At 51.0% G+C, this 23,849-nt stretch overlaps 1 protein-coding gene across 1 annotated transcript in view; it reads left to right on the forward strand.

The window, feature by feature from the left end:
• The window catches only part of Ttc21a (tetratricopeptide repeat domain 21A), a 36,288-nt gene that overhangs the window by 6,748 nt on the left and 5,691 nt on the right, over positions 1–23,849 (forward strand). The window contains exons 6-19 of the mRNA XM_076577357.1: positions 554–711; positions 3,288–3,372; positions 6,847–6,945; positions 8,262–8,454; positions 12,880–12,977; positions 13,120–13,320; positions 14,046–14,175; positions 15,997–16,154; positions 16,339–16,554; positions 19,278–19,516; positions 20,451–20,523; positions 20,623–20,733; positions 21,051–21,189; positions 21,317–21,423. Coding sequence (XP_076433472.1) covers positions 554–711; positions 3,288–3,372; positions 6,847–6,945; positions 8,262–8,454; positions 12,880–12,977; positions 13,120–13,320; positions 14,046–14,175; positions 15,997–16,154; positions 16,339–16,554; positions 19,278–19,516; positions 20,451–20,523; positions 20,623–20,733; positions 21,051–21,189; positions 21,317–21,423 — 2,007 coding nt within the window. The remainder of the gene's footprint in view (positions 1–553; positions 712–3,287; positions 3,373–6,846; positions 6,946–8,261; positions 8,455–12,879; positions 12,978–13,119; positions 13,321–14,045; positions 14,176–15,996; positions 16,155–16,338; positions 16,555–19,277; positions 19,517–20,450; positions 20,524–20,622; positions 20,734–21,050; positions 21,190–21,316; positions 21,424–23,849) is intronic.

A 23,849-nucleotide genomic window follows, 5' to 3' on the forward strand; every position in this document is an offset into this window, starting at 1 on the left:
TCTTTTTTTTTTTGTGTGTGTGTGTGTGTGTGTGTGTGTGTGTGTGTGTGTGTGTGTGTGATCCTCGTTGATTCCCATCTTTGAGAGAAGAAAACTGCTCTCTTACTATCTTTCTGTGTGTCTGTCTGTCCTTACAAAATGACTACATAATCCTTAAATCACAGAAGGAAAAGGGGGGGGCATGATGGGACACACCACCATGCCTGGATAGAACCCAGGGGCTCATGCATGCTAAGCAAGCTTTCTACCAATTGAGCTACACCCCAGCCCTCAAGCCTTTTTGGAAGTCCTGCTCTGGCCCTCAAAGCTGCTAGGGGGACACCCCAGGGGAACAGTGACCAGCACAGGGCTGCAGAGACCATGATCCCCAGTCACATAGAGTAGACAGCTCCCCAGCTGGCTACCTGGCAGGTAGACCCCACAGGTACACTCTGGGCCTTTGGCCTATAGTCCCGGCCAGAAGGATCTGGGCTGCCCATCCTGACTCCCAGCCCCTGATGTTGAATCTGCCTCTTCGTCACTGGTGGGGGCTCTTCTCTCTGGCTCCCCACAGGCAACATACTTCATGACCCAGCAGAACTTCTCCAGGGCCCTGGAGGTGGTGAACCAGGTCACTACGGCCTCAGGGAACTTCCTGCCCGCCTTAGTCCTGAAGATGAGACTGTTCCTGGCCCGGCAAGATTGGGACCAGACCATAGAGACGGCACTCAGGTGAGGGAAGTGCCGCCTGCCAGGCTGCCTCCCTTTCCGGTATTCTGGGGTGCTGGGGATGGAACCAGGGCCTTGCTGAAGCTACAGAAACACTCCACCGCAGAACTACAGCCTCAGCTCTCCCAAAATCTTATTTGATCTCATTCTGAAGTCTAGGCAGATTCTCCTGTGATCTGTGTTCCTCCTGCCTCAGCCTCCCAAGTAGCTATGATTATAGGCTTAAGACACCATGACTGACCTGTTTTTCAGGGAGGTTTGGTTTGGTTTGGGTCTGAGAAAGAATCTCACTCTGTGGTCTAGGTTGTTCTGAAACTCACCATGTAGCACAGGCTGGCCTCAAACCTATGGCAATCCTCCTGCCTCAGCCTCCCAAGTGCTGGAATTACACTGGTGAGCCTTCACACTTGGCTTGGTTTTTCTTTTAATTTTTATTTGCTTATTTATTATCATCATCATCACAAATGTGTGTGTAGAGGTCAGAGGAGAACTTCCAGGAGCTGGTTCTCCCTCCCACCATATGGGTCCCAGGATCGAACTCAAGTCCTCAGGCTCGCTCTCGGCCATTACCTGCTGAGCCTTCTCCCTAAATTCAGGTTTTCTGTTTTTTGAGACAAGTATCACAATGAAGCTCAAACTGTACTTGAACTCAATGTCGTCCTGCCTCTCCCTCGAAAGTAGCTCCCATTTCCCTGAAGGGGGCAGGGAAGAGACAGGGGAGCCGTGAATAGTGACAGGGTCGGCTTGGGGGACAGAGGGATCAGGGCAGCAGCTCATTGCATCTTCCTGGGTCCTGACTAGAGAGTGCTGTGGAATATTTTAACTAGACAATGAAATGTTACATTTGTGTATGCTGCAGAATATTACTTTAACTGTGCAAAGGCGTGTTATATTTGTGTGTGTTGAATTTGTTTAATTATGAAAAGATGTGTTACTGCCTAAGGCACCTGATTGGTCTAATAAAAAGTTGAACGGCCAATAGCTAGGCAGGGCTGGCGGGACAAGAGGATATGTGGGAGGAGAAATTTAGGAATGTGAGAAGGAAGAAGGAGAGAAAAGATCAAGGGAGAAAAGAGAGGGACACTCCTGGGGCCAGAAACCAGGCAGCTGCCAGCCAGACATGAAATGTAAGATACACAGAAAGAAAGAAAGGTAAAAAGCCCCAGGCAAAACATAGATAAAGGGAAACAGGTTAAAATAAGAGTTAAGATACGGCCAAGCATTCATAACTAATAGGAAGTCTGAATGTCTTGACTGGGGAGCTGGTCAGTGGCCCCAAAAGAAAGCCTGGTACAGGAGTGAGGAAGGGACAGAGCTGTAGGCCATGTGCAGACAGAGCCACCAAAATGAGACAAAGGACAGCGTAGGGAGCAGCTGCTGTGAGGAGCAGCAGGCAGGTACCACCAGGGTGGCTGTTCTTGTGTCCTGATTATTTGATTTGATGTGTCTAGGTGTTTAGTGTGTGTACGCCCACATGCCTGGTGCCTGAGGTCAAAGGCGCGCATCAGATCCCCTGGAACTAGAGTTACAGATGTTGTGAGTCACTATGTGGGTGCTGGGAATCAATTTAAGTTCTCTGCAAGAGCAGTCAGTGCCCCAAACCACCCAGCCATCTCTCCAGCCCTTCAGTTTCATTTTTTAAAAACTATGAGATGCGGGGCTGGAGAAATGACTTGGAGTTCAAGAACACTGTTGCTCTTGAAGTAATCTCTCTCTCTCTCTCTCTCTCTCTCTCTCTCTCTCTCTCTCTCTCTCTCTCTCTCGTGTGTGTGTGTGTGTGTGTGTGTGTGTGTGTGTGTGTGTGTGTGTGTGTGTGTACTCACATGCTCCATGGCAGGTGTGGAGGTAAGAGGACAGTAATCTGGAGTTGGTTCTCTCCTCCCACCCTCTACGTGGGTCCTGAGAACAAAGGATAAACCCCTCTTGCGTGGCAACTGCCTTTACCCCCTGAGCCATCTAAAAGTTGTTTTGTTTTGCTTTGTGGTTTCGGCTTCCAAATAGAAAAACAGCAAGAGCTCCTGCCTTGGGGTCCCCAGTGCTTTCCAAATCATTAGCCCTGGCTAGACCTCTTTCAAAGTTGGCTGCCGCCATTCACACTGCAATCCTGTCTGTTAATTTGAGTAACCCTGAACTAAGTGTGGTGGCACATACCTGTAATCCCAGCTCTCTGAGGGTGGAAGCAGAAGGATTTTGAAGCCAGCCTGAGTTACATAATAAGTTCAAGGCCAGCTTGGAGAACATGAAACCTGGTCTCAAAAAAAAGAAGGGGAAGGAGGAGGGGAGGAGGAGGCAGAAGCAAGAACTCATGCGACAGAGAACCTGGAGAGATGGCTCAGCAGTTAAAAACTCTTGCTGCTCTCCCAGAGGACCCAAGTTCAGTTCCCAGCACCTACGCCTGGTGGTTCACAACTGCAAGTCCAGCTCCAGAGGACCAAACAGGCATGCACAAATACACAAAATTACAAAACAATTAAAAATAAAGAGGAATGGCTGTTAGAAGGAAATCAGATGTTTCTAATAGCCCATCCGAGCTGAGCTGTGAACACTGTTGGTTCACGTCACTTCTCTTCCTATTCCAGAATCCTTGAAAAAGATGAAAGCAATATTGATGCCTGGCAAATTCTAACTGTGCATGAGCTTGTGAGGGAAGGAAGCACAGCCACGGTAAGTCACCTCAGGACTCGGAAGCTGAGCCAGGGACACATCTCAATACTAGGAGGCAGAGGCAGGATGCTCAGATATGAGTTCAGGTCAAGACCCCGTCCCCACAAAAGACAGAGAGTGGGGGGAAGAGGGCCAGAGTGGGGGGGGGGCACTGACTTAGAAGTTGGGCACCGAGCAGATAGGGACAAAGAGGGACCCACTGTGGCCCCGGCCCCAGCCGCAGCCCTGGCTTTGCCCAGCAAAGCAGAGTCTAAGGGGGTGAGAGCAGGAGGAAGGACGTTCCGGCTCCTCCCATCAGCAGAGCTCCTGAGATGGTGGGTTTCTGGGTTGGGGTAACATAGAGGAACAGTCCGTACCAGGGGGAAACCCTTGAAAAGGGCTCTGGCAGTGTCTCTGGGGGAAGGAACACAGATCTGTTCCCACTCCAGGACAGGCCTGACATCAGCAGGGCCACCATACAGGCAGGGTCAGCATCTTGTGCCCTGTCTTCACCCCCACCTCAAGCTCTGGGGCCTCCCGATGTGTGCCCTGGCTGCCTGCTTCTAATCCTGTCGCACTGAGGAGAGCAGACCTAGCCGGGCTTCTCCCACTCCATTCTCCCATCCCTCTCTGGATCCATGTTGGGGATGGCAGATCAAATGTATAGAGGTCAGAGGACAGCCTGCAGGATGTTCAACCTTCTCCTCCACCACGCGGGTCCCAGGGATAGAACTCAGGGTGTCAGGCTTCCCTGCTGAGCCGTCTCTCTGGCCCTAGGCTTCTCTTCTGACAAAGCTTTGCAGCCGAGAACCCCAGCTTCCCTGCCCCTAGCTGGGGTGTGGGCAGGAGAGTCAAGCACATAAGGGTGCACATAAGCACAGTTGCCTGGGTGGCTAGGTGACCCCAGACCTTGTAACCCTCCCTCTGCTGTGCTGGGGAGTCTGGATGGCAGAATTCACTTACAGCACGATAGGAGGTCTGTAGCTAGAGTTTTCCTGCCTTGCCCACAGTCAGGACAAATCTCTGTCACCTGCCAGTCCCACAGCCGCTCAGACCCAACCAAGTAAACACAGAGACTTATATTGCTTACAAACTGTACGGCCGTGACAGGCTTCTTGCTAACTGTTCTTATAGCTTAAATTAATCCATTTTCACAAATCTATACCCTACAACGCAGCTCATAGCTTACCGGCATCTTTACATGCTGCTTGTCCTGGCAGTGGCTGGCTGTGTCTCCTTCTGCCTTCCTGATCTTTCTTTTCTCCTCTCTGTTAGTCCCGCCTATACTTCCTGCCTAGCCACTGGCCAATAAGTGTTTCATTTATTGACCAATCAGAGCAACACATTTGTCATACAGAACATCCCACAGCACTTCCCCCCTTTTTTTTTTTCAAAAAGGAAGGTTTTAACCTTAACAAAGTAAAATTACATATAATTTGGGAATTTAGGCATAGCTTCTCTTACTACTTCCTGCTGGAGGGGGGCGCTGTATCTTATGGGGACACAAAGAAAATTTTAGGATTATGGAATAGTCCACGAGGCTGTATTGTCTGAGCCAGTTGCCTTCAAACCGTTCTGGATGTTGGATCATCTGGGCCATGGTGTCATCGGAGACCTTTCAGGGGGTCTTGGCTGGTCAAACCTGATGTATCTTAATCTGGAACAAATCTATAGACTCTGGTTTTCTGTGGGAACAAAAGCAGAGTCTCCTTTCCAAAACAACACATCCTTACATCCAAATTTTGAAGTCAAGGTATCTTTAAAATATACATATTGGTTTAACTCAACATCTTTTACGATCAAATGTTTTTCTGCAGTTAAAAATCCCAAAGACAACACAATCCAGATTCTCTGTGTAATATTCATCTTTACATGGCTTATTTTTTATATTAATTTTACTGTCTCTTTAATGACTTTATTTTTTTAAACTATGTATTTGTTTATATAACTGTATATATCACCTTTTTTGTCTCTTTCAAGCCTATGTATATTTTACACACATTGTAAACTATTACATCTGAATCTGTCTTATTGTGAATCTATTGCTTTAAACTGCAGCATTTGTAAGACTGAAACGGTGCTATGGCTGCTGGCTCTGCCCACCTCAGCTTCCCAACATGGCAGTGGTATGTTTACCGCCAGCTCTGGGAGCTATCGTGGGTCTATGCTTTTATCCAAGCAGTGTGTAGCCCCGAAACCTCTTTTTGTTTTGTTTTGTTTTGTTTTGTTTTGTTTTGTTTTGTTTTGTTTTGTTTTGTTTTGTTTTGTTTTGTTTTGTTTTGTTTTGTACTAGCAAAGGCTAAATCCACCATGCAGCTTAATGTGCCACTTGCAGAGGCCTCATTCCCGCCATACTGCAGGTCAAGCGCACACTCCAGGAACGCACAAGTAGCTCAAACCAGCAGCTGCCGCTCATTTGAGAGAGACAATTGGGAAGCTGTTTTTAGCTCCGTTTTAGAATCTTTTCTCAGGTTTTTGGTGGAAACTCTTGCCAACTCATTGGGCACCATTTGTAGCTAGAGTTTTCCTGCCTTGCCCACAGTCAGGACAAATCTTTGTCACCCGCCAGTCCCACAGCCGCTCAGACCCAACCAAGTAAACACAGAGACTTATATTGCAAACAAACTGTATGGCCGTGGCAGGCTTCTTGCTAACTGTTCTTATAGCTTAAATTAATCCATTTCCATAAATCTATACCTTGCCACGTGGCTCGTGGCTTACCGGCGTCTTTACATGCTGCTTGTCCTGGCAGCAGCTGGCAGTGACTCCTTCTGCCTTCCTGATCTTTCTTTTCTCCTCTCTGTTAGTCCCACCTATACTTCCTGCCTAGCCACTGGCCAATCAGTGTTTTATTTATTGATCAATCAGAGCAACACATTTGTCATATAGAACATCCCACAGCAGAGGTCCACTGGGGACAGAGGTGCCCATGTGACACGTGTCAGAATAGAACTGAGGACTTGACTGCTGCAAGCCACAGACAGGGACTTAGGGTAATGGTGTGGTCACATGAGACTACTTATAGCAATGGCCTCTGCCTTGGTGAGCCCAGCAGGGCAGCTTCCTCATACACTCAGGGCAGGGGCCAGGATCATCCCTGGAGGGAATAATGTTCCTTCAGGCTCCATTTGTGGGATTTTGAAACAGTTTTGATGGCTAGGTCATCTGGGACAAGCAAAGCCAAATCTCAGAGGGTGGCATCAAAGCTGGGCACAGAGTTCCCAAAATCTCCCAACTAAAGTACAGCGGGACTGAAAAGTCCCACCAACTCTGGTTTTGTGTTTTGGGGTTTGGTTTTGCTTTGTTCCATTTATAGACAGGGTCTGGAACTTCCTGTGTGGTAGGGATGTCCTTGATCCCTGCCTCTACCTCCTGAGTGCTGGGGTTCCAGGCATGCACCACCGTGCTTGGCTTTCTGCTGTGGACCTCAGGGCTTCATGCATGCTAGGCAAGCTATGTCCCTAAAGTCCCACATTGTCTCTTTTGTCCCTGCAGGCTACAGATCGTGTTAGAAGTCTAATCAAGGCGCTAGAGACTCGAGAACCCCAGAATCCCAGCCTCCACCTTAAGAAGATTCTTGTGGTCAGTAGACTGGTAAGTAGGTGGCACCCAGTTTCTGACCACACCCCCCATGAGAACACCTTGGCTTCTCTCCATGCTCTGAGCACCTAACCCCTCTCCTTCCCCTCCAGTTCAGACCTGGACCTTCTGCCTGGGTAGCCCATCCCTGTGGCCTCTGCCCTTGTCTGGCTGATAACAGTGACATGATGTGGCCACATGTCCTCCCTCAAGGTGCCTCATGGAGGTGCTACAGTGACCAGGGAGATGGGGTCTGAAGGGCTTTTCGAGTGGTGGCCCTATCAGGGAGAGGAGGTACCACTGCCTCGCTATGCAGAACCACACCAGCCCTGCAGGACCACACCAGCCCTGATCCAGCACCCATATTCTCCTCGTGGTAGAGACCAACAGACAGTCCAGCTGGTCCTCACAGACTGGAAGACCCCACTAGTACAGTACCAATAGGACATTCCAGAATGTCCAAACAGACCAAGTTGCCAAATAATTTTTCACTCCAAGAAAAGTTTACAGGAAAAACTAAGAATGAGACCCCAACCCTGGGCTGCAGAAACCAGAAGGGGTTGCTAAGTGCTGCTGGGTAACTGTCCCCTTCATGTGTATGTCTGCATTTCTCAGCTTTGTCCTCATATGGCATGGGACATGACTCAGCTCAGCCACTTCCAAACTCAAATAGCTTTTCAACAAGCGTTAGATAAAAAAACAAGCAAACAAACAAACACAGAACCAAATCCCACCTTCTGGTAAGAAGTTGGGAGTGGAAATGCACACCTGTGATCCCAGCACTCAGGGTAGAGGCCAGAGGATCAGGAGTTCAAGCCCAGCCTCGGCTACGTAACAAGTTCAAGGCCACCTAGGCTACATGAGACTTTGTCACAAAAACAACAACCTGTTGGTAACTGCGAAGATCAGTTACTGCGGTGGCGCACACCTTTAATCCCGGCACTCGGGAAGCAGAGGCAAGCTGGTCTTTGTGAGTTCAAGGCCAGTCTTGTCAACAGAGAGAGTTCTAGAACAGCCAGGACACAGAGGAAGCCTGTCTTGAAGAACAACAACAACAAAAAAAAAAAAAAAAAAAAAAAAAAAGAAAAGAAAGAAATCAGTTACTGTGGCCAGCCAAGGATATGTCTGGAGGACCCTGTGGCTGGAGGCAGGTTCCTCAGGAGATGGATAGCTAGCTATATACACCCAGCTTCTTCCTAAATGGAGCTCCCAGGTACCTCTTGGGCTCTTGGGGCCTCCCCAGCTCTGCTGAAATGCCCCACTTCTTATGTATCTGCACCCAGCGGGCGTGGGCTGACTAGACTCTGTTTCCATATGTCCACTCTTGGCAGTGTGGGAAGCACCAGGAGGTCCAGCGGCTTGTGAGCGGCTTCCTGGAGCGAATCTTCATGGCCACACCCTCCTGTGCCCTTGTGGCCACAGAGCTGGGCTACCTCTTCATCCTACAGCAGCAAGTGAAGGAAGCATGTCTGTGGTACAAGGAGGCCATGAAGCTGGAGGAGAACAGGCTGGATGCCTTGGCAGGTCTCTGCAGGCTGGGCAGGGCAGGGTGGTGTATCCTCCCCGGGCCTGGGAACATTCTCTCCAGACTTGTGTGAGTTTAGGGGGTACTGTACTATTGGGGTCTTCCAGTGAAGTCACCAATTTAGATGGAAGGCCCAGGACTGATCCATGTCATGGCTGCAGCACCCACAGCCTACATCAACGAAAACGGGCAGGTCAGTGCATCTTCTGGTGGCCCCGTCCCTTCTCAGTCCCCACAGGCCAGAAGTAGAGATGTCCTTACCACCACCACCCCGAGACACACACACACACACACACACACACACACACACACACACACACACACACACACACACACACACGAGAGAGAGAGAGAGAGAGAGAGAGAGAGAGAGAGAGAGAGAGAGAGAGAGAGAGAGAGCCAGCCTCTGGATGCACATCCTGACTCCTGTGCAGATCTGGAGCTAAAAATCCACCAGGGAGGGCTCTCTGAGGTGTTACTTTCCTGTCCATCCTGATATCTTCCTACGTGTAAGTGTCAGATGACCTTTCCAGAAGCCCTGCTTTTTCCTTCTACCTTAGCACACATTAACCATTCCTAACAGGGAGTCTGGCTACAACCCTTTCACAGCAGAGGCCCCATTTTTTTAGCTGATGGTTTTTGTTTCTTCTTTCATTTGTTTGTTTTTGAGACAAGGTCTCACTATGTCACCCAGGCTGGTTTTGAACTTGCAGCCCTTCAGCCTTCTAATTGCTGGGGTTACAGGCATGTGCCAATGTGCCCCAGGTTCTTGCATTTAATTGTTTATTTTGGTTTTTAAGGCAGGGTCTCCTGTAGCCCAGGCTGTTCTCGAGTTCACTGTGCAGTCAAGGATGCCTGAGCCTCTGACCCTCCCGCCTCGGCCTCCCAAATGCTGGCGTTACAGATGTGGCCATGCCCTGTTTACATGGTGCTGTGGTGTTATGTTTTTTGTTTGGTTGTTTGGTTGGTTTGGTTTGCTTTGGTTTTTGACACAGGGTCTCTCTGTGTAGCCCTGATTGTCCTGGAACTCACTCTGTAGACCATACTAACTCAGAACCCAGTGATCTGCCTGCCTCTGCCTCTCCAATGCTGGGATTAAAGGGGTGCGCCACATGGCTGACCAGTGGTAGATTTTGAACCCAGGGCTTTATACTTAGTAAACAAGCACTCTGTAGACTAAGCAGCACCCCAGCACCCCTTTCTCTTTATTCTCAACATGTATCCCTGCCTTTTTCATACATTTTTAAAACAACCCCAACACTGTAATCTGCGTGCGGTCTGAAGTACGGAGTCTGCTTCGCGTTGAGGAAGCTGGCGCAGTGCTCAGGACAACTGTTTTGGGCTAGCTCTGGGGGAATAAGTGTTTGTGCTCCCTTGTTCTAAACTCTGGCCTCTCGGAGACAGTGTGATTATCAGAGTAGTTGTAACTTCCTGTTCAGCACATTCGGTCGGCCCTCACACAAGCTACCTCTCCTCCAGCTCAAATCCCATGAAAATTAATGTTTTTTTAAGAGGGAAGATCTTATGTAGTACAGGCTGGACTCTCCTGCCTCTGCCTCCCAGTGTTGGGATTATAAGCATATACCATGAAGGCTTTTATTTCATTTATTAGGGCGTGGTTTGCCTGTGTGCTTGTGTGCAAATCACGGCACACTTATGGAGACCAGAGGACAGCTTGGGTTCTCTTCTTCCACTTTTATGTGAGTCCCAGGGAGTCAAACTCAGATCACAAAGCTTACGCAGCAAGCACTTTTACCTGCTGAGCAATCTTGGCAGCCCTGAAGACATTCTTAAAAGATGAGTCCAAGCCCATGTGTGGTGGCCCATGACTTTAATCCCAGCAATCAGGAGGCAGAGACAGGTGGATCTCTGTGAGTTTAAGGCCATCCTGGGCTACATGGAGAGCTCCAGAACAGCCAAGACTACGATAGATAGAAAGAAGAGATGTCTCCACTGCAACCATGGGAAAAGTTCAGAAAGGTGCCTTTAGCAGACCAGGAGTGTCAAGAACCTCAGAGGTGAACGCTACAAATGCATGGTAATTCCAAGCGTGTCTAGAAACCTGGGAGCCAACATAGGCAGAAAGGAGCCAACTAAAGACCAAAGCTGGACATGGTAGCCCATGCCCATTATCCTAGCACACAGAAGACTGAGGCAGAAGGATTCCAAGTCCATGGCTATCCTCCCCACACAGAGACCCTGTCTCAGAGACGAAATGAGTAGACCAGCTTTCTCCAAAGAGCTCCAGGGACCCTAGAAACACAAGCCCAAGGTCGAGAAGGAGAGAGCAAAAGCTCACAGTGTGGCAGTCATCCAGGAAGTGGAGTGCTAGAACATTCCTTGTCCGGAAGCCAAAATGGAGGGGAGAACTGGAGAGAGGAGAGTGTTGCCCCTGTCCCAGCACCACCACCAGGGCTGTAGAATACAGAAGAGACCCCCCCACCATGTTGAACCTTTCCTTCCTAACTTCCTCATTCAGGGAAAGCCCCAGCGGGCAGCCAGAGGGATGCGAACTAGTCACAAGTCTGTCTCACACAGCCCTTACCGCTCACGGAGCCCAGCCCTTCACTCCAGCTGGAGTCCCCATCTCAGCTGCCCTGACGCGGGAGGCGGGGGACGTGCTGGCCTCGGCTCAGAAGACCTGCCACTCTTACAGGCTGAGTCTGCGCTCCTAGGTCTGCAGGCAGCCTGTGTGCGGAGGGCGTCCAGTGGGTCATGCAAATCAGCGGACCTCTGAGGAACAAACGTAAGGTCCCAGAGAGCCTGGGACTTCTTCTGTGTTTGAACATTCTGCTATGTCCAGTGAATGAAGGGCACCATCAGCTGGGATGTAGGTGTGCACCTGTCATCCCAGCAGTGGGAGGCAGAAGCCGGAGGAACAAGGGTTCAAGGTCATCCCCAGCTACATAGATATTGGAGGCCAGCCTAGGCTACATGAGACACTGTCTCAAAAATACTAATGATTAAAAACAAGTTAATAACCCTACTATATAAAAAGAAATAGGCAGACATAGCTTAGTGTTTGCCTGGCATGTTTAAGGCTCTCAATCCCTAGTACTACTACCACCATAAAAGAAAAAAAAAAAACACTGGCGGTGGTGGCGCACGTCTTTAATCCCAGCACTCGGGAGGCAGAGCCAGGTGGATCTCTGTGAGTTCGAGGCCAGCCTGGTCTACGGAATGAGATCCAGGACAGGCTCCAAAGCTACACAGAGAAACCCTGTCTTGAAAAACCAATATATATATTTGTGTGTGTATGCCTTTGTGTGTGTGTGTGTGTGTGTGTGTGTGTATATATATATATATATATATATATATATATATGTTATTTCCCCCTAATAATCATGAGCATATGGATTAGAACTCATTCCTTTGTTCCTTTGACATTGTGTGTGTACAAGTGTGGTGTGTGCATGTGCGTGTGTGCGCGCGTGTGTGTGTGTGTGTGTGTGTGTGTGTGTGTGTGTGTGTGTGTCCACAGAGGTCAGAAGAGGGTGTTGGGTGCCCTGGAGCTGGAGTTGCAGGCAGTTGTGAGGCCTCTGTTGTGAGCCTCTGTTGTGAGCCTCTGTTGTGAGCCTCTGTTGTGAGCCTCTGTTGTGAGCCTCTGTTGTGAGCCTCTGTTGTGAGTCTCTGTTGTGAGCCTCTGTTGTGAGGGCTCTGTTGTGAGGCCTCTGTTGTGAGGCCTCTGTTGTGAGCCTCTGTTGTGAGCCTCTGTTGTGAGGCCTCTGTTGTGAGCCTCTGTTGTGAGCCTCTGTTGTGAGCCTCTGTTGTGAGCCTCTGTTGTGAGTCTCTGTTGTGAGGGCTGGGCACCTAACTGGGTCCTCTGAGGAGCAGTGCCCCACCAGCTCAGCCTCTCTCCAGCCCTCTTTACATTTCAGATTGGTAAAGACTGAAACAGGGATGGCTGAGTATGTAAAGTGGCCTTCTGCAAGCCTGATGGCCTGAGTTCAGTCTCCAGGACCCACATAGGAGAGCGCCAACTCCCACACCTGTCTTCTGTCCTCCACATGTGCAGCGTGGCACACATGTTCATGCATGTGCACAAATATACACAATTTTATTTGTCACCATGCTAGGAGTTGAACCCAGGGCTTCATGCATGCTATACCCTGAACCCCTAAATGTAGATCTTTGAGTTGTGTATTGCTGTGTGCACATTAATAACAAATACTTAAAAAAAATGTTTGAATGGTTAAACCCCAAGTTGTTAACGGTAACGGAGCCATTGTTAAAGTCAGCACATAGGGAAACGGTCTTTGTTGCCTCTCCGCTTCAGTTCTCTGCCCCACACACCCGCCTCACTCCTTCAGTTTGTGCGGACGTGAGCAGACGGCCGCCTGTGCCTCTCCTCTCCCTGTCTCAGTCACCCCTGGATCGGCCAGGCTGCTGCTGCCTGCTCAGCTTCATTCTTGTCCCATCCACAGGGAGCATCTGGTGCCAGATCTTACAGGGCCAGCTGGAGGAGGCTGCCAACCAGCTGGAGTTCCTCAAGGAGGTGCAGCAGTCCCTTGGGAAGTCTGAGGTCAGAGCTAATGGGGAAGATGGCTCCTGGGTGGAGTCTCCAGCAGAGGGCCATCAAAATGGCCCACCTTACAGCTTGCACGCTCACTCGGGCCGGTCCCCCAGCCAGCCTCGGCTCTGAGCCCCAAGCCTCTCTTGCACAGGTGCTGGTTTTCCTGCAAGCCCTTGTGGCGTCCAAGAAGCAAAAGCAGGCGCAAGAGGCCACAGCGCTGCTGAAGGAGGCAGTGGAGCTGCATTTCTCCAGCATGCAGGGCCTGGCCCTGAGCCCCGAGTACTTTGAAAAGCTGGACCCCCTCTTTCTGGTCTGCATTGCCAAGGAGTATCTGCATTTCTGCCCCAAGCAGGTTAGGGGAAGACCCATCTTCATGGCAGGGGCCTAAAGTACAGCTGTGGTTGGTAGCCACGCAAAGGACAGAAGCCAGACGGAGCTGTGAGCAAGCATCAGGGATCTAGTGTTTTTGTTTGTTGTCTTGACTTGTTTTTGAGACAGGGTCTCCTGTAGCCCAGGTTAGTCTCTAACTTGCTATGTAGCCAAGGATGACCTTTGAACTCCTGATCCTCCGGCCTTCACAACCTGAGAGCTGGGGTTGCAGGTGTGTGCTGCCACACCCAATTTATGGGGTGCTGCAGATGGCACTCAGTACCTCAGCAGAGCGCGTGCTCTATCCCCTGAGTGACAGCCCCAGCCCCAGGTCTTGGCCAACTGGAACACGATGAAGCCAGATCACCTCAGAGGCTGTTCTGGTGCAGGGTTGGATGTCCCAGGTGAGGCGCAAAGCGTCACATCTCTCACAAGCTCCCAGGCCTTTCTGAAGCCATGGTACAGGCACCATATTTGGGTGGGGCAGCACACTGGCCATGCACCTGTCCATATCCTGACATGAGCTATGATCCTAGCACTCAGGAGGTAGAGGAAGGAGGGTTAGAAGTTCAAGGTCATCCTTGGCACATAGGGGATTTGAGGCCGTCATGGGCTACATGAGACCCTGGGGGGCAGGGGGGTTGGAAAGAGAAGGTGGTAGGAGACGAAATAAGACAAACCACATATTTAGCCCTGATGTTCCCACAGCCTCGGTCACCTGGCCAGCTCGTGTCTCCACTTCTTAAACAAGTCGCTATGATCTTGAGTCCTGTGGTGAAGGTAGCTCCCGCCATGATGGAGCCATTGTATGTGATGGCTCAAGTCAAGTTTCTCTCAGGTGAGCAGCGAGTCCTAGCAGAACCTGGTGGAGCTTCTGCCCTAGGTGTATCCACAGGCTCCTTGCCTGGGATTCTTTTCCTGTCTGTGTGTGTGTGTACACACCCGCATACATATGTACATACATGCACACACAGAATGCTGCTGTGGAGGAACTAGGGAGGACGTGTGGGATTGGAAGAGTATTCCCACAAGGCCCTGGATCGTAAGGCTTTCCCTGAGGCCACAGCCAGGTCTGCCAGCTTCTCCCGGGTCGCGGGAGTCGAGGCACCAGAGAGAGGAAAGGAAGAACATCTCATGGATGCCCAGTTGTTCTCTCTGACACACAGTCCTCCCCTGAAGCACTTCACGCATGACCTGCACCCATCTTCTTACCTGCGAAACAGACTATTTCCATTCTCCAGTTGGCTCTACACTGAGGGGTTTCACTCTCACCAGAGGGCTCCTGAGTCTGCATCCCCAAGGCTCTATGTGCCAGGTTCACTCATAGCTTTAAGGTCTCTTGGGTTCAAGGCCAGGGAAGAAGGACTGTCCCAGAGGTGTTGGCAGCTACCAGGAGGTTTGGGACCAAAGCTAGGTCTCCAAGTGATTAGGTTGCCATGGTGACTTCTTCCTTTCCACAGCACACAGGGAAAGATGAGGGAGTTTGGGACCCAAAAGAGGTGTTTCCCCCACCCCTTCAGGTGATGGACTAAGGTGCAGCTGTGGAGAGGCCTGGCTACAGAAGGAGGAAGTGCCCTCTTGGCCCTCTGTACCCCAGCTCTAAGATGCCACTATCAAACCAAGACTGCCTGCCTGGCTTCAGAGAGGCCCCTGAGTCTCCTGGTGCCAGGAGTTCAGGGTATCATGGGCTTGAGTTTTAATGAAGACTTCGTCCCTTGGGCTGAATGGCTTACAGGGCTGCATCCTGAGTCCCACGTCCAAAAGACAGTATGTCAAGGCCCAAGCAGATATAGTGCCTGCTTAGCATGCCTGAGGTCCATGGTTCAATTCCCAGCAGCACCAAAAATAACGAGAAAATACAAGGATTAGAAAGCAGCCTTACAGAGCCATGCAGATATTAAGTTTACTGAGACTTTCTAACAGGCCTTTCAGGTCAGCGCAAAGAGCTCAGTCATTAAAGCGACTTCCTTGCAAGCACAAGGGCCTGAGTTTGACCCCATGCTTGGAATACTAGTGCAGAGAGGCAGAGATGGGCAGGTGGAACCCCAGGGCTGGCTGGCTGGCCAGCCTAGCCTACGTGGTGAGCTTCAGGCCAGAGACCGACCCTATCTCAACATGAGGTGAATGGCTCCTAAGGAATGACACTGGAGGTTGTCCTTTGTAGTACACACACACACACACACACACACACACACACACACACACACACGCTTTAAAACTTGGTAAAATACCAACATTTTTTTTTTTTTTTTTTTTTTTTTTTTTTGGTTTTTCGAGACAGGGTTTCTCTGCGTAGCTTTGCACCTTTCCTGGAACTCACTTGGTAGCCTAGGCTGGCCTCGAACTCATGGAGATCCACCTGCCTCTGCCTCCCGAGTGCTGGGATTAAAGGCGTGTGCCACCACCGCCCGGCAAATACCAACATTTTATAGAAATTTCTGTAAATGCCAGATTTCTGTAGACCAGGCTGGCCTTGAACTCAGAGAAATCCACCTGCCTCTGCCTCCTGAGTGCCAGGATTAAAAGCGTGCACCACCACTGCCCAGCTGAATGCCAGATTTCTGAATGACTGTGTGTGTGAAATCCATTCTCCCTCTGCTTGTTGGTCTCAGGGGCTCCTGAAGATCCCTGGATGCAGACTTTGGTTTTGTGTTCCTAGGAGAGCTGGAGAATGCCCAGAGCACCCTGCAGCGCTGCCTGGAGCTGGATCCCACCTTAGTGGATGCCCACCTCCTCATGTCCCAGATCTACCTGGCTCAGGGCAACTTTGCCATGTGTTCCCATTGTTTAGAGCTGGGCGTCAGCCACAACTTCCAGGTGGGAGCTCTCTACACTCTGTGGCCCATTGCTGGGGCAGGGGGAGCATGTGAAAACATAAAAACCCCAGACCCTCTGCTCACCCACAGGCACGGCGGGCTCATTGGCTCCCCTGGAGGAGTTCCTCAGGCTGCCATGTGAGAGCAGACGTGAGCCAGACCCAGCTCTGCTCTTCCTCTCCTAGGTCCGAGACCACCCCCTCTACCACTTCATCAAAGCCAGGGCCCTCAACAAGACTGGTGACTATGCTGAGGCCATAAAGACCTTGAAAATGATCATCAAGTTGCCCACCACAAAGGCGGAGGAGAACAAGAAGCTCCGAGGCCCCTCCATTCAGCCCAGCGAGCGGGCCTCCATCCTGCTGGAGCTGGTAGAGGCCCTCCGACTGAACGGGGAGCTGGTGAGGAATGCCTTGCTTGGGGCTGGGGATTAGGCTCAGTGACCAAAGAGCTTGTGTCGAAAGCGTTAGGACCAGAGTTCCAATTGCCAGGACCCACAGTACGTCTGAGAGTTTCAGGTTCTGTGAGAGAGACCTGCCCAAAGTGGAGAGCAACTGAGGAGGACACCTGATGTCAGCCTCTTCCCTCGTGCAAACACACGAGTGTGCACCTGCACACACATGCCTCCGCCCACAATGGGAACCTGCATACACACATGCATGCACACCGAACAGATAGACACACAACACAGAAAGAAATGCTTTGCTCCCATCCCCTAGGCTGGGGCACATTTGGAGGCCCCAGGAGATCAGCCTGGGAGCCAAGCTCTGATTTTGCCTGATGTTCACTTGGGCTATGATTTGAGCGCTTTTTGTTTGTTAGTTTGGCTTGGTTGAGACAGGGTCTCTTATGTAGCTCTGGCTGTCCTAGAACTCACTATATAGACCAGGCTAGCCTTGAACTCACAGAGATCCCCCTGCCTCTGCAAGAGACAAGAGCAAGACCTGGAGGAGCTGATGTCTGGATGACACCCTGGTCTCACTAGTCTTGCCAGCTTGCAGGATGCAGTCTGTCCTGGACCATCTCTGTGAGCAAGGTCCATAGCCCTCCCCGTGATGAGCCTGATGGAGACAGGAAACTAGCCTGAAAGGGTTTTCTCTTTCAAGATACAGGGATCGTGAAGATGGCTCAGTTGGTAAAGTGCTTGCCATGCAAGTGTGAGGACCTGAGTTCAGTCCCTGAGGAAAGGGGAGGCAGCATGGTGGCATATGCCTTTAATCCCAGCTAAAGAAAATGGACCCCAGAGGCAGCGGCACTAATGGGAGATGTGGCCTTGCTGGAGTGGGCGTGGTCTTGTTGGAGGAAGTGTGTCACTGTAGGGGGTGGGCTTTGAGGTCTCATATATGCTCAAGCCACATCCAGTGAGACAGTTCACTTCCTGTGGCCTTTGTATCACGATGTAGAACTCTCAGCTACCTCTCCAGCACCATGTCTGCCCGCAGGATGCCTTGCTTCCCTCCATGACGATAATGGACTAACTGTAAGCAAGCCATCAAAATTAAATGTTTTTCTTTATAAGAGTCGCTGTGGTCATGGGGTCTCTTCACAGCAACAGAAACCCTAAGACACCAGTTCTGGAGAGGCTGAGGCAGGCACATCTCTCTGAGTTCAAGGCCAGCCTGGTTACAAAGCAAGTTCCGGGACAGCCAGCGCTGTTACACAGAGAAACTTTGTGTTCAAAAGCAAAAACAAAAAAAGCCATTCTTGGGGACACATGACTGTAATTCCAGAGCAGGGGAGGTGGAGCCAGGAGGCTCTCTAGGGCTCGATAGCCAGTCAGCCCACTCAAATGAACAAGTTCCAGGGCACTGAGAGACTCCATTTCAAAAGGTAAGATGATGAGTGGCTCCTAGGGAATGACACCTGAGACTGACCTCTGGCATGTGCACACATGTGCTGGGATACCTGCTCATGCTCTAGCATGCACCTGCAGCGTGCGCGCGCGCGCGCGCGCACGCACACACACACACACACACACACACGGAGAGAGAGACGGGGGAGAGAAAGGGGGGCTCTCTGGGTAAATATGTGAATGTGGAAGCAACAGGTAGAGACGGATGCTCCGTCTATCTGTGCAGAACCAGGAACCGCCCCATCCAAAGTCAGTTGATCACGCCGTCATTGCCAAAGCTAAGGGTTGGTGTATCAGGAAGGGAACTGGGTAAAGGACAAGCCCAGATGTTCCCACTGGGGATAGAGGATGGGGCTGTGAATGGAGTGAGACTGCCCCCCACCCCCAGGAGCACAGGGACATCCCTAGGGTGGCCAGCTCCAACCCACAGAAGGCCAGGACTGCTGATGGAGGTTCTCAATGCAGCGCCTCTCTGCTTCTGCCCATCCTGGGCTCAGGAGAATAAGAGGGGATAAATTGAAAGTCATTTCTACAGCCAGACAAAGATGGGGGCCGAGCACTGTGAGCCAGGGCTCCAGCCAACTTCCTGCAAAGGTTCTCCCAGAGCAGGAGCTGCTGGCAGCCCAGGACAGGTTACACTCTGGAGAGTGTGCTCACTCCAGCCTAGCACTTTGAGGGTTTGAGTTTGGGGATCTTGGGTATTTGGTTGATTTGTGTGTTTGCTTTTGCTTTTTTTAACTTTTAAAATGGTACTTACTTATTTTTGTGTGTATGTGTACATGACCATGTAGGTGTGTGGGCACTGCATGCTGGAGGTAGAGGACGGATGAAAGGAGCTGGCTCCCTCCTTCCACCATAGGCATCCTGGGGAGTGAACTTAGCAGCAAGCACCTTTACCTGCTGAGCCGTCTCATCACCCCTTCATTGGGTGGTTGTTTTTTTTTTAACTGTCTGTGGAGTCCAGATTGGCATGAGACTCGTGGTCCTCCTACCCCCGCCCCCCGAGTGATAGGACTGCAGGCGCCCGTCATCACAACTGCCCTCGCAGCTCTCCCAGTGGGAAGGGTGCGGCTGGATGATCTGTCCACATTGGGAGAGCCACAATGGTGACAGCAGCACCTGTGTGTTCTAATGGCTGGCCCTGGCCTCCACAGCTGCTCTACAGGCACAGGAGCACCCCTGGGCTGGGGTGGAAAAGGTGGGGTAAATGTTCTTGGGTCACCTGTAGTAGATAATTCCAAAGAGAGGGTCTGTTTCGTCTCCACATTATAGCATGAGGCCACCAAGATCATGCAGGATGCCATCAACGAGTTCAGCGGCACGCCGGAGGAGATGCGGATCACCATTGCCAATGTGGACTTGGCTCTGAGCAAAGGCAACGTGGACTTGGCACTGAGCATGCTGAGAGGCATCACACCCAAGCAGCCCTGCTACACAGAAGCCAAGGAGAAGATGGCCAGCATCTACCTGAACACTCGCAAGGACGTGCGCCTCTACATCGGATGCTACATGTAAGGGCCCCAAGGCTGCAGCAGACGCCTTTGCCGCCGGCTGCGGGGAGGGTTTCCTTGTGTTGTGTGTCTTCAATTTGATCTCCAGAGCGTGTGCCCAGGGTGCATTAGACCAAGGTATGAAGACCTCGTAGGTCTCCCTGCCCGTGGGTGGGTTCTGAGGACCCTCAGCCCTGCTGCCTGCCTTTCCCCTGACCTCTGCCCTGCATGTTTTACATTATGGTGGGAGCGCACAGGCCTGGATCCCAGCGCTGATGTCAATGGAATCATGAGGACACATTCACACCCTGGCCCTCCTTTTTCCCTTTCCTTGAAGAACAACCATGGTGCAGGGCCTCAGGGTTGATCTGTGTGGGGTGGGTGAGGAAAGAGAGTGGAAGTCGGAGCCCCATCCCTCTCTCTCCTAGGATTTGGTGCTGGAACCTCAAGAGGCCCTTCCCAGCCCCTTTCTCTGCGAAAAACCAGGCATTTTGGGGGTTGGGGAGCTGGCAGGGTAGAAACTGATCAACAGGGTAGCATGTCCAGATTGGAGTTTCGGGGGGCAGTGTAGGGCTGGGGTGGGGCTCAATGGCCATGTGCCAACCCAGCATCTCAGGAAAAGGAAGTGTAGCTGGAGATGTAGCCCGGTTATGGACTGCTTGCTCCAGTGTAACATAAAACCATGTGGGTCGCCACAACTGTAATCCTTGGGAGGTAGAAACTAGAGGATCAGGAGTTGATCATCAGCCTGAGGACATGGACCCTGGCTCAAAAACAACCAAACCCAAACAAAGAAACATGCACAATAGTATATGACTGCTCATGGGGAAGATCGGAGGGTGGGGGTGGCCCGGAAGGCTATCAGTGCCCCCCAGGATCTCGGGACTCAAGAATGATAAATGAATGGACACTAGCCAGGCCCGGGCCTGAGAGAGGCAGTTGATTTCTCCTGTAGGGAGCTCTGTGAACATCTGCCCGGTCCCCACAGCAGCCTGCTCCTGGGTGATGCTTTCATGAACATTCAGGAGGTAAGTGAGGGAGCTTCTGGGCCTTGCTAACTAGCTCCCCGGATCACTTCTCCAGTGAGAGAAGAGAAAGATACCCCCTTTCATACTTTCCCCCACCAGCCTGAGAAGGCCCTGGAGGTGTATGATGAAGCCTATAGAAAGAACCCTCATGATGCCTCCTTGGTCAGCAGGATTGGACAAGCCTACATGAAGACCCACCAGTACACCAAGGTGAGGCTGTCCTGGGGAGGGCCAGCCATGCAGGGACAGGAGGAGGAAGCCCAGGAGCTGGGGGTTTAGATGGGAAGGGACCCAGTATTTCACTACCGCTTCCCGCTGAGAGTGTGACCAGTGGTGAGCTCTGCAGTCTGCACTGTGGCCCTGCCTGCTTCGCCTGAGGCCTGAACCCTGCTGGGAGGTGGGGGTAGGACATTCACCTTGGCCATCTGTGTGCTGAGGGGCAATCTGACTGAGTGGCTGCTGAAGGGACATGGTGTCAGCCACCATGCAGAGCCAAACTGAAGCCAATATTTCCTGTTTGCACTAAGGCCATTAATTACTACGAGGCTGCCCAGAAGATCAGCGGCCAGGACTTCCTGTGCTGTGAACTGGCCGAACTGCTCCTGAAGCTGAAGAAATACCACAAGGCAGAGAAGGTGCTGAAGCAGGCCTTGGAACAAGATTCGGGTGAGGTGTTGTGTGAACTCACTCCTGCCTCTGTCCTCCTTGGCCTTCCCACATTAGCTGGGGACGTGAACCCAGCCCTCCCCAGCAACCCAAGGGACAGACTACTCTGACTGGCATTTCTCTCTAGGGGTCAAGGATATTCCATCCATGATGAATGAGGTGAAGTGCTTGCTTTTGCTGGCAAAGGTTTACAAGAGCCATAAAAAAGAGGATGTGGTTGAAACGCTGAACCAGGTAATTGGCCCAAGCTCTTTGTCTGTAGCTCCTGATGTCGGCCCGTGGGTCTGCCCTGCTCACTCACTCTACGTCTCTGCTCCTCAGTGATGGCACACCGGAGAAGGCTGGGCTGGCTGGGAAGGGCCAGGAGATAGTGACCTTGTCCTTAGGGACGGGGTGGTAGCAGCTGACAAGGGCAGCAGTTCCCTGCACTGAGAGCTCTGGGATAGCCTTGCATGTCCCCACCACCCCACCACCCCACCCCCACCCCCACCCTGTCTGTTCCTTCCTCCTGCCCTCCCTCCCTTTTGAGACAGGGTCTTACCATGTTTACCAGGCTAGCCTAGAACTCACTATGTAGCCCAGGCTGGCCTTATGGTGGTCCTCCTGCCTCAGCCTGCTGAGTGCTGGTATCCTGGTAAGTGTTTCTATGTCTGGCTTCTCTGCTCTTTTTAAGTTTTCACGGTGGTGCTTTGAGCTAAACATTGTGACATTTCTATCCAATAGATAAAGCCCAAAGACACGAAGACGTAAACCCAAAGCTAAGTAGAGATGTTTACAACTTAAGGTGATTTGTTCTCGAGTTCTAGAACTTTTTTCAGTAGTGTGAAAGCGGTATGCATTCACTAGGAACTGAACTTCAAGTCCTGGATTTTTACTTTTCCTGGGCTGGAGATATGTGGCGCTGTTCCACCTTGGAGATGCTAGCAGTGGCTGTGAGTGACAGCCTCCAGTGGGCCACTCTCTCTCAGGCTCACCCAGCGCTCCACAGTGTTCTTGTTGCTAAGCTTTGATGCTCAGTAGGTTAGGTACAGTCAATGCAATTTTTTTTTTTCTAGACAGGGTTTCTCAGTGTAGTCCTGGCTGTCCTGGAACTCTCTTTATAGACCAGGCTGGCCTCGAACTCAGAGATTCCCCTGCCTGCTTCCCAAGTGCTGGAGTTAAAGGAGTGTGCCACCACCACCCGGCTCTAGTCAACGCAATTTTTAAAAGATGTATTTTTATTTTATCCATATGAGTGTTTACCTACACATATGCATGTGCACACATGCGTGCCTTGTGCCTGTGGACACCAGAACAGGGCATTAGATTCCTTAGAACTGGAGTTCTAGGTGGTTGTGAGCTGCCTGATGTGGATGCTGAGAACTAAACTCGGATCCTGTACAAGAGCAGTGTCTGCTCTAAACTACTGAGTTTGAATTTTTATTTTATTATTATTATTATTTGAAACGGTATCCCACCCTATAGCCCTAGATGGCCTAGTACTTCTATGTAGACCAATGTTCTCAAGCTGTGGGTCGCAACCCCTGGGGAGGTGGGGGGGAGACAAGCTACTTTCACAGATGCTGCCTATCAGAAAACACAGATATTTACCTTGCAATTCATAACAGTAGCCGAATTACAGTTATGAAGTAGCAATGAAAATAATTTTATGGTTGGAGGTCACCACAACATGAGGAACTGAATTAAAGGGTCGCAGCATTAGGAAGATTGAGAACCACTGATGTAGAATAAGCCAGCCTTGAGCTCAAAGATCCCCGTCTCGGCCTCCCAAGTCCTAGGATTAAAGGAGTGCATCTTTTACTTGCAAAGTGTTCGACTTCTAATGGGTTTATCATAAGTAAGGGAGAAGGAGCTAAGACTGAGTCTGGCCTGTACCAGCACACCTTTCCATACCGGGCTGTCCCGTCCAAGTGCCCTGGCCATTCCTGTCCTGCCTTCCTCACTCTCCACCCACAAATGCAGCCTCCCACTTGCTCCCAGGACAGCTGTGTAGTTCTAGAGGGAGAACCCCTCACCACTGACCACTGAGGCGCCTTCTCTTTTTTGTTGTTACTGTTGTTGTTGTTGTTGTTGTTGTTGTTTTTAGAGACAGTGTTTCTCTGCATAACAGCCCTGGCTGTCCTGGATCTCACTCTGTAGACCAGACTAGCTTTGAACTCACAGAGACCCGCCTGCCTCTGCCTCCCAAGTGCTGGGATTAAAGGCGTGCGCCACCATGCCCAGCTAAGATGACTTCTCTTAATTACCACCCAATCCGCACTCATCTCTTGTTCTTGAGGAGCCCAGCACTAGTTTGTACCCACTTCCTGTGACTTGGCTGTCTTTCTGTTCCACACCTCATCTGTTCACATCTTGGATATTCGAGAACTCCCTCAAATTCCAGAAGGGAGGTAGATGCAAAGCAAATGTACCCATCCAAGCACAGTCCTGGGTGGCAGTTTAGTTGCTAACACACACAGAGGTCTTGGTTCTATCTTCAGTACTACACAAACAGGCATGGTAGCACAGGATCAGAGGTTCAAAGTCATCCCTGGCTATATAATGAGTTCCAGGCCAGCCCGGAGTATGTAAGACCCTGTCTCAAACAGCAACAACAAAATCCCAGCCTGAGCTGGGTTTGGCGGCACACGACTTTAATCCCAGCTCCCTGGAGGCAGAAG

The sequence above is a fragment of the Peromyscus maniculatus genome, chromosome 7, assembly GCF_049852395.1.
Source record: "Peromyscus maniculatus bairdii isolate BWxNUB_F1_BW_parent chromosome 7, HU_Pman_BW_mat_3.1, whole genome shotgun sequence".
In the NCBI taxonomy this organism is placed as follows: domain Eukaryota; kingdom Metazoa; phylum Chordata; class Mammalia; order Rodentia; family Cricetidae; genus Peromyscus; species Peromyscus maniculatus.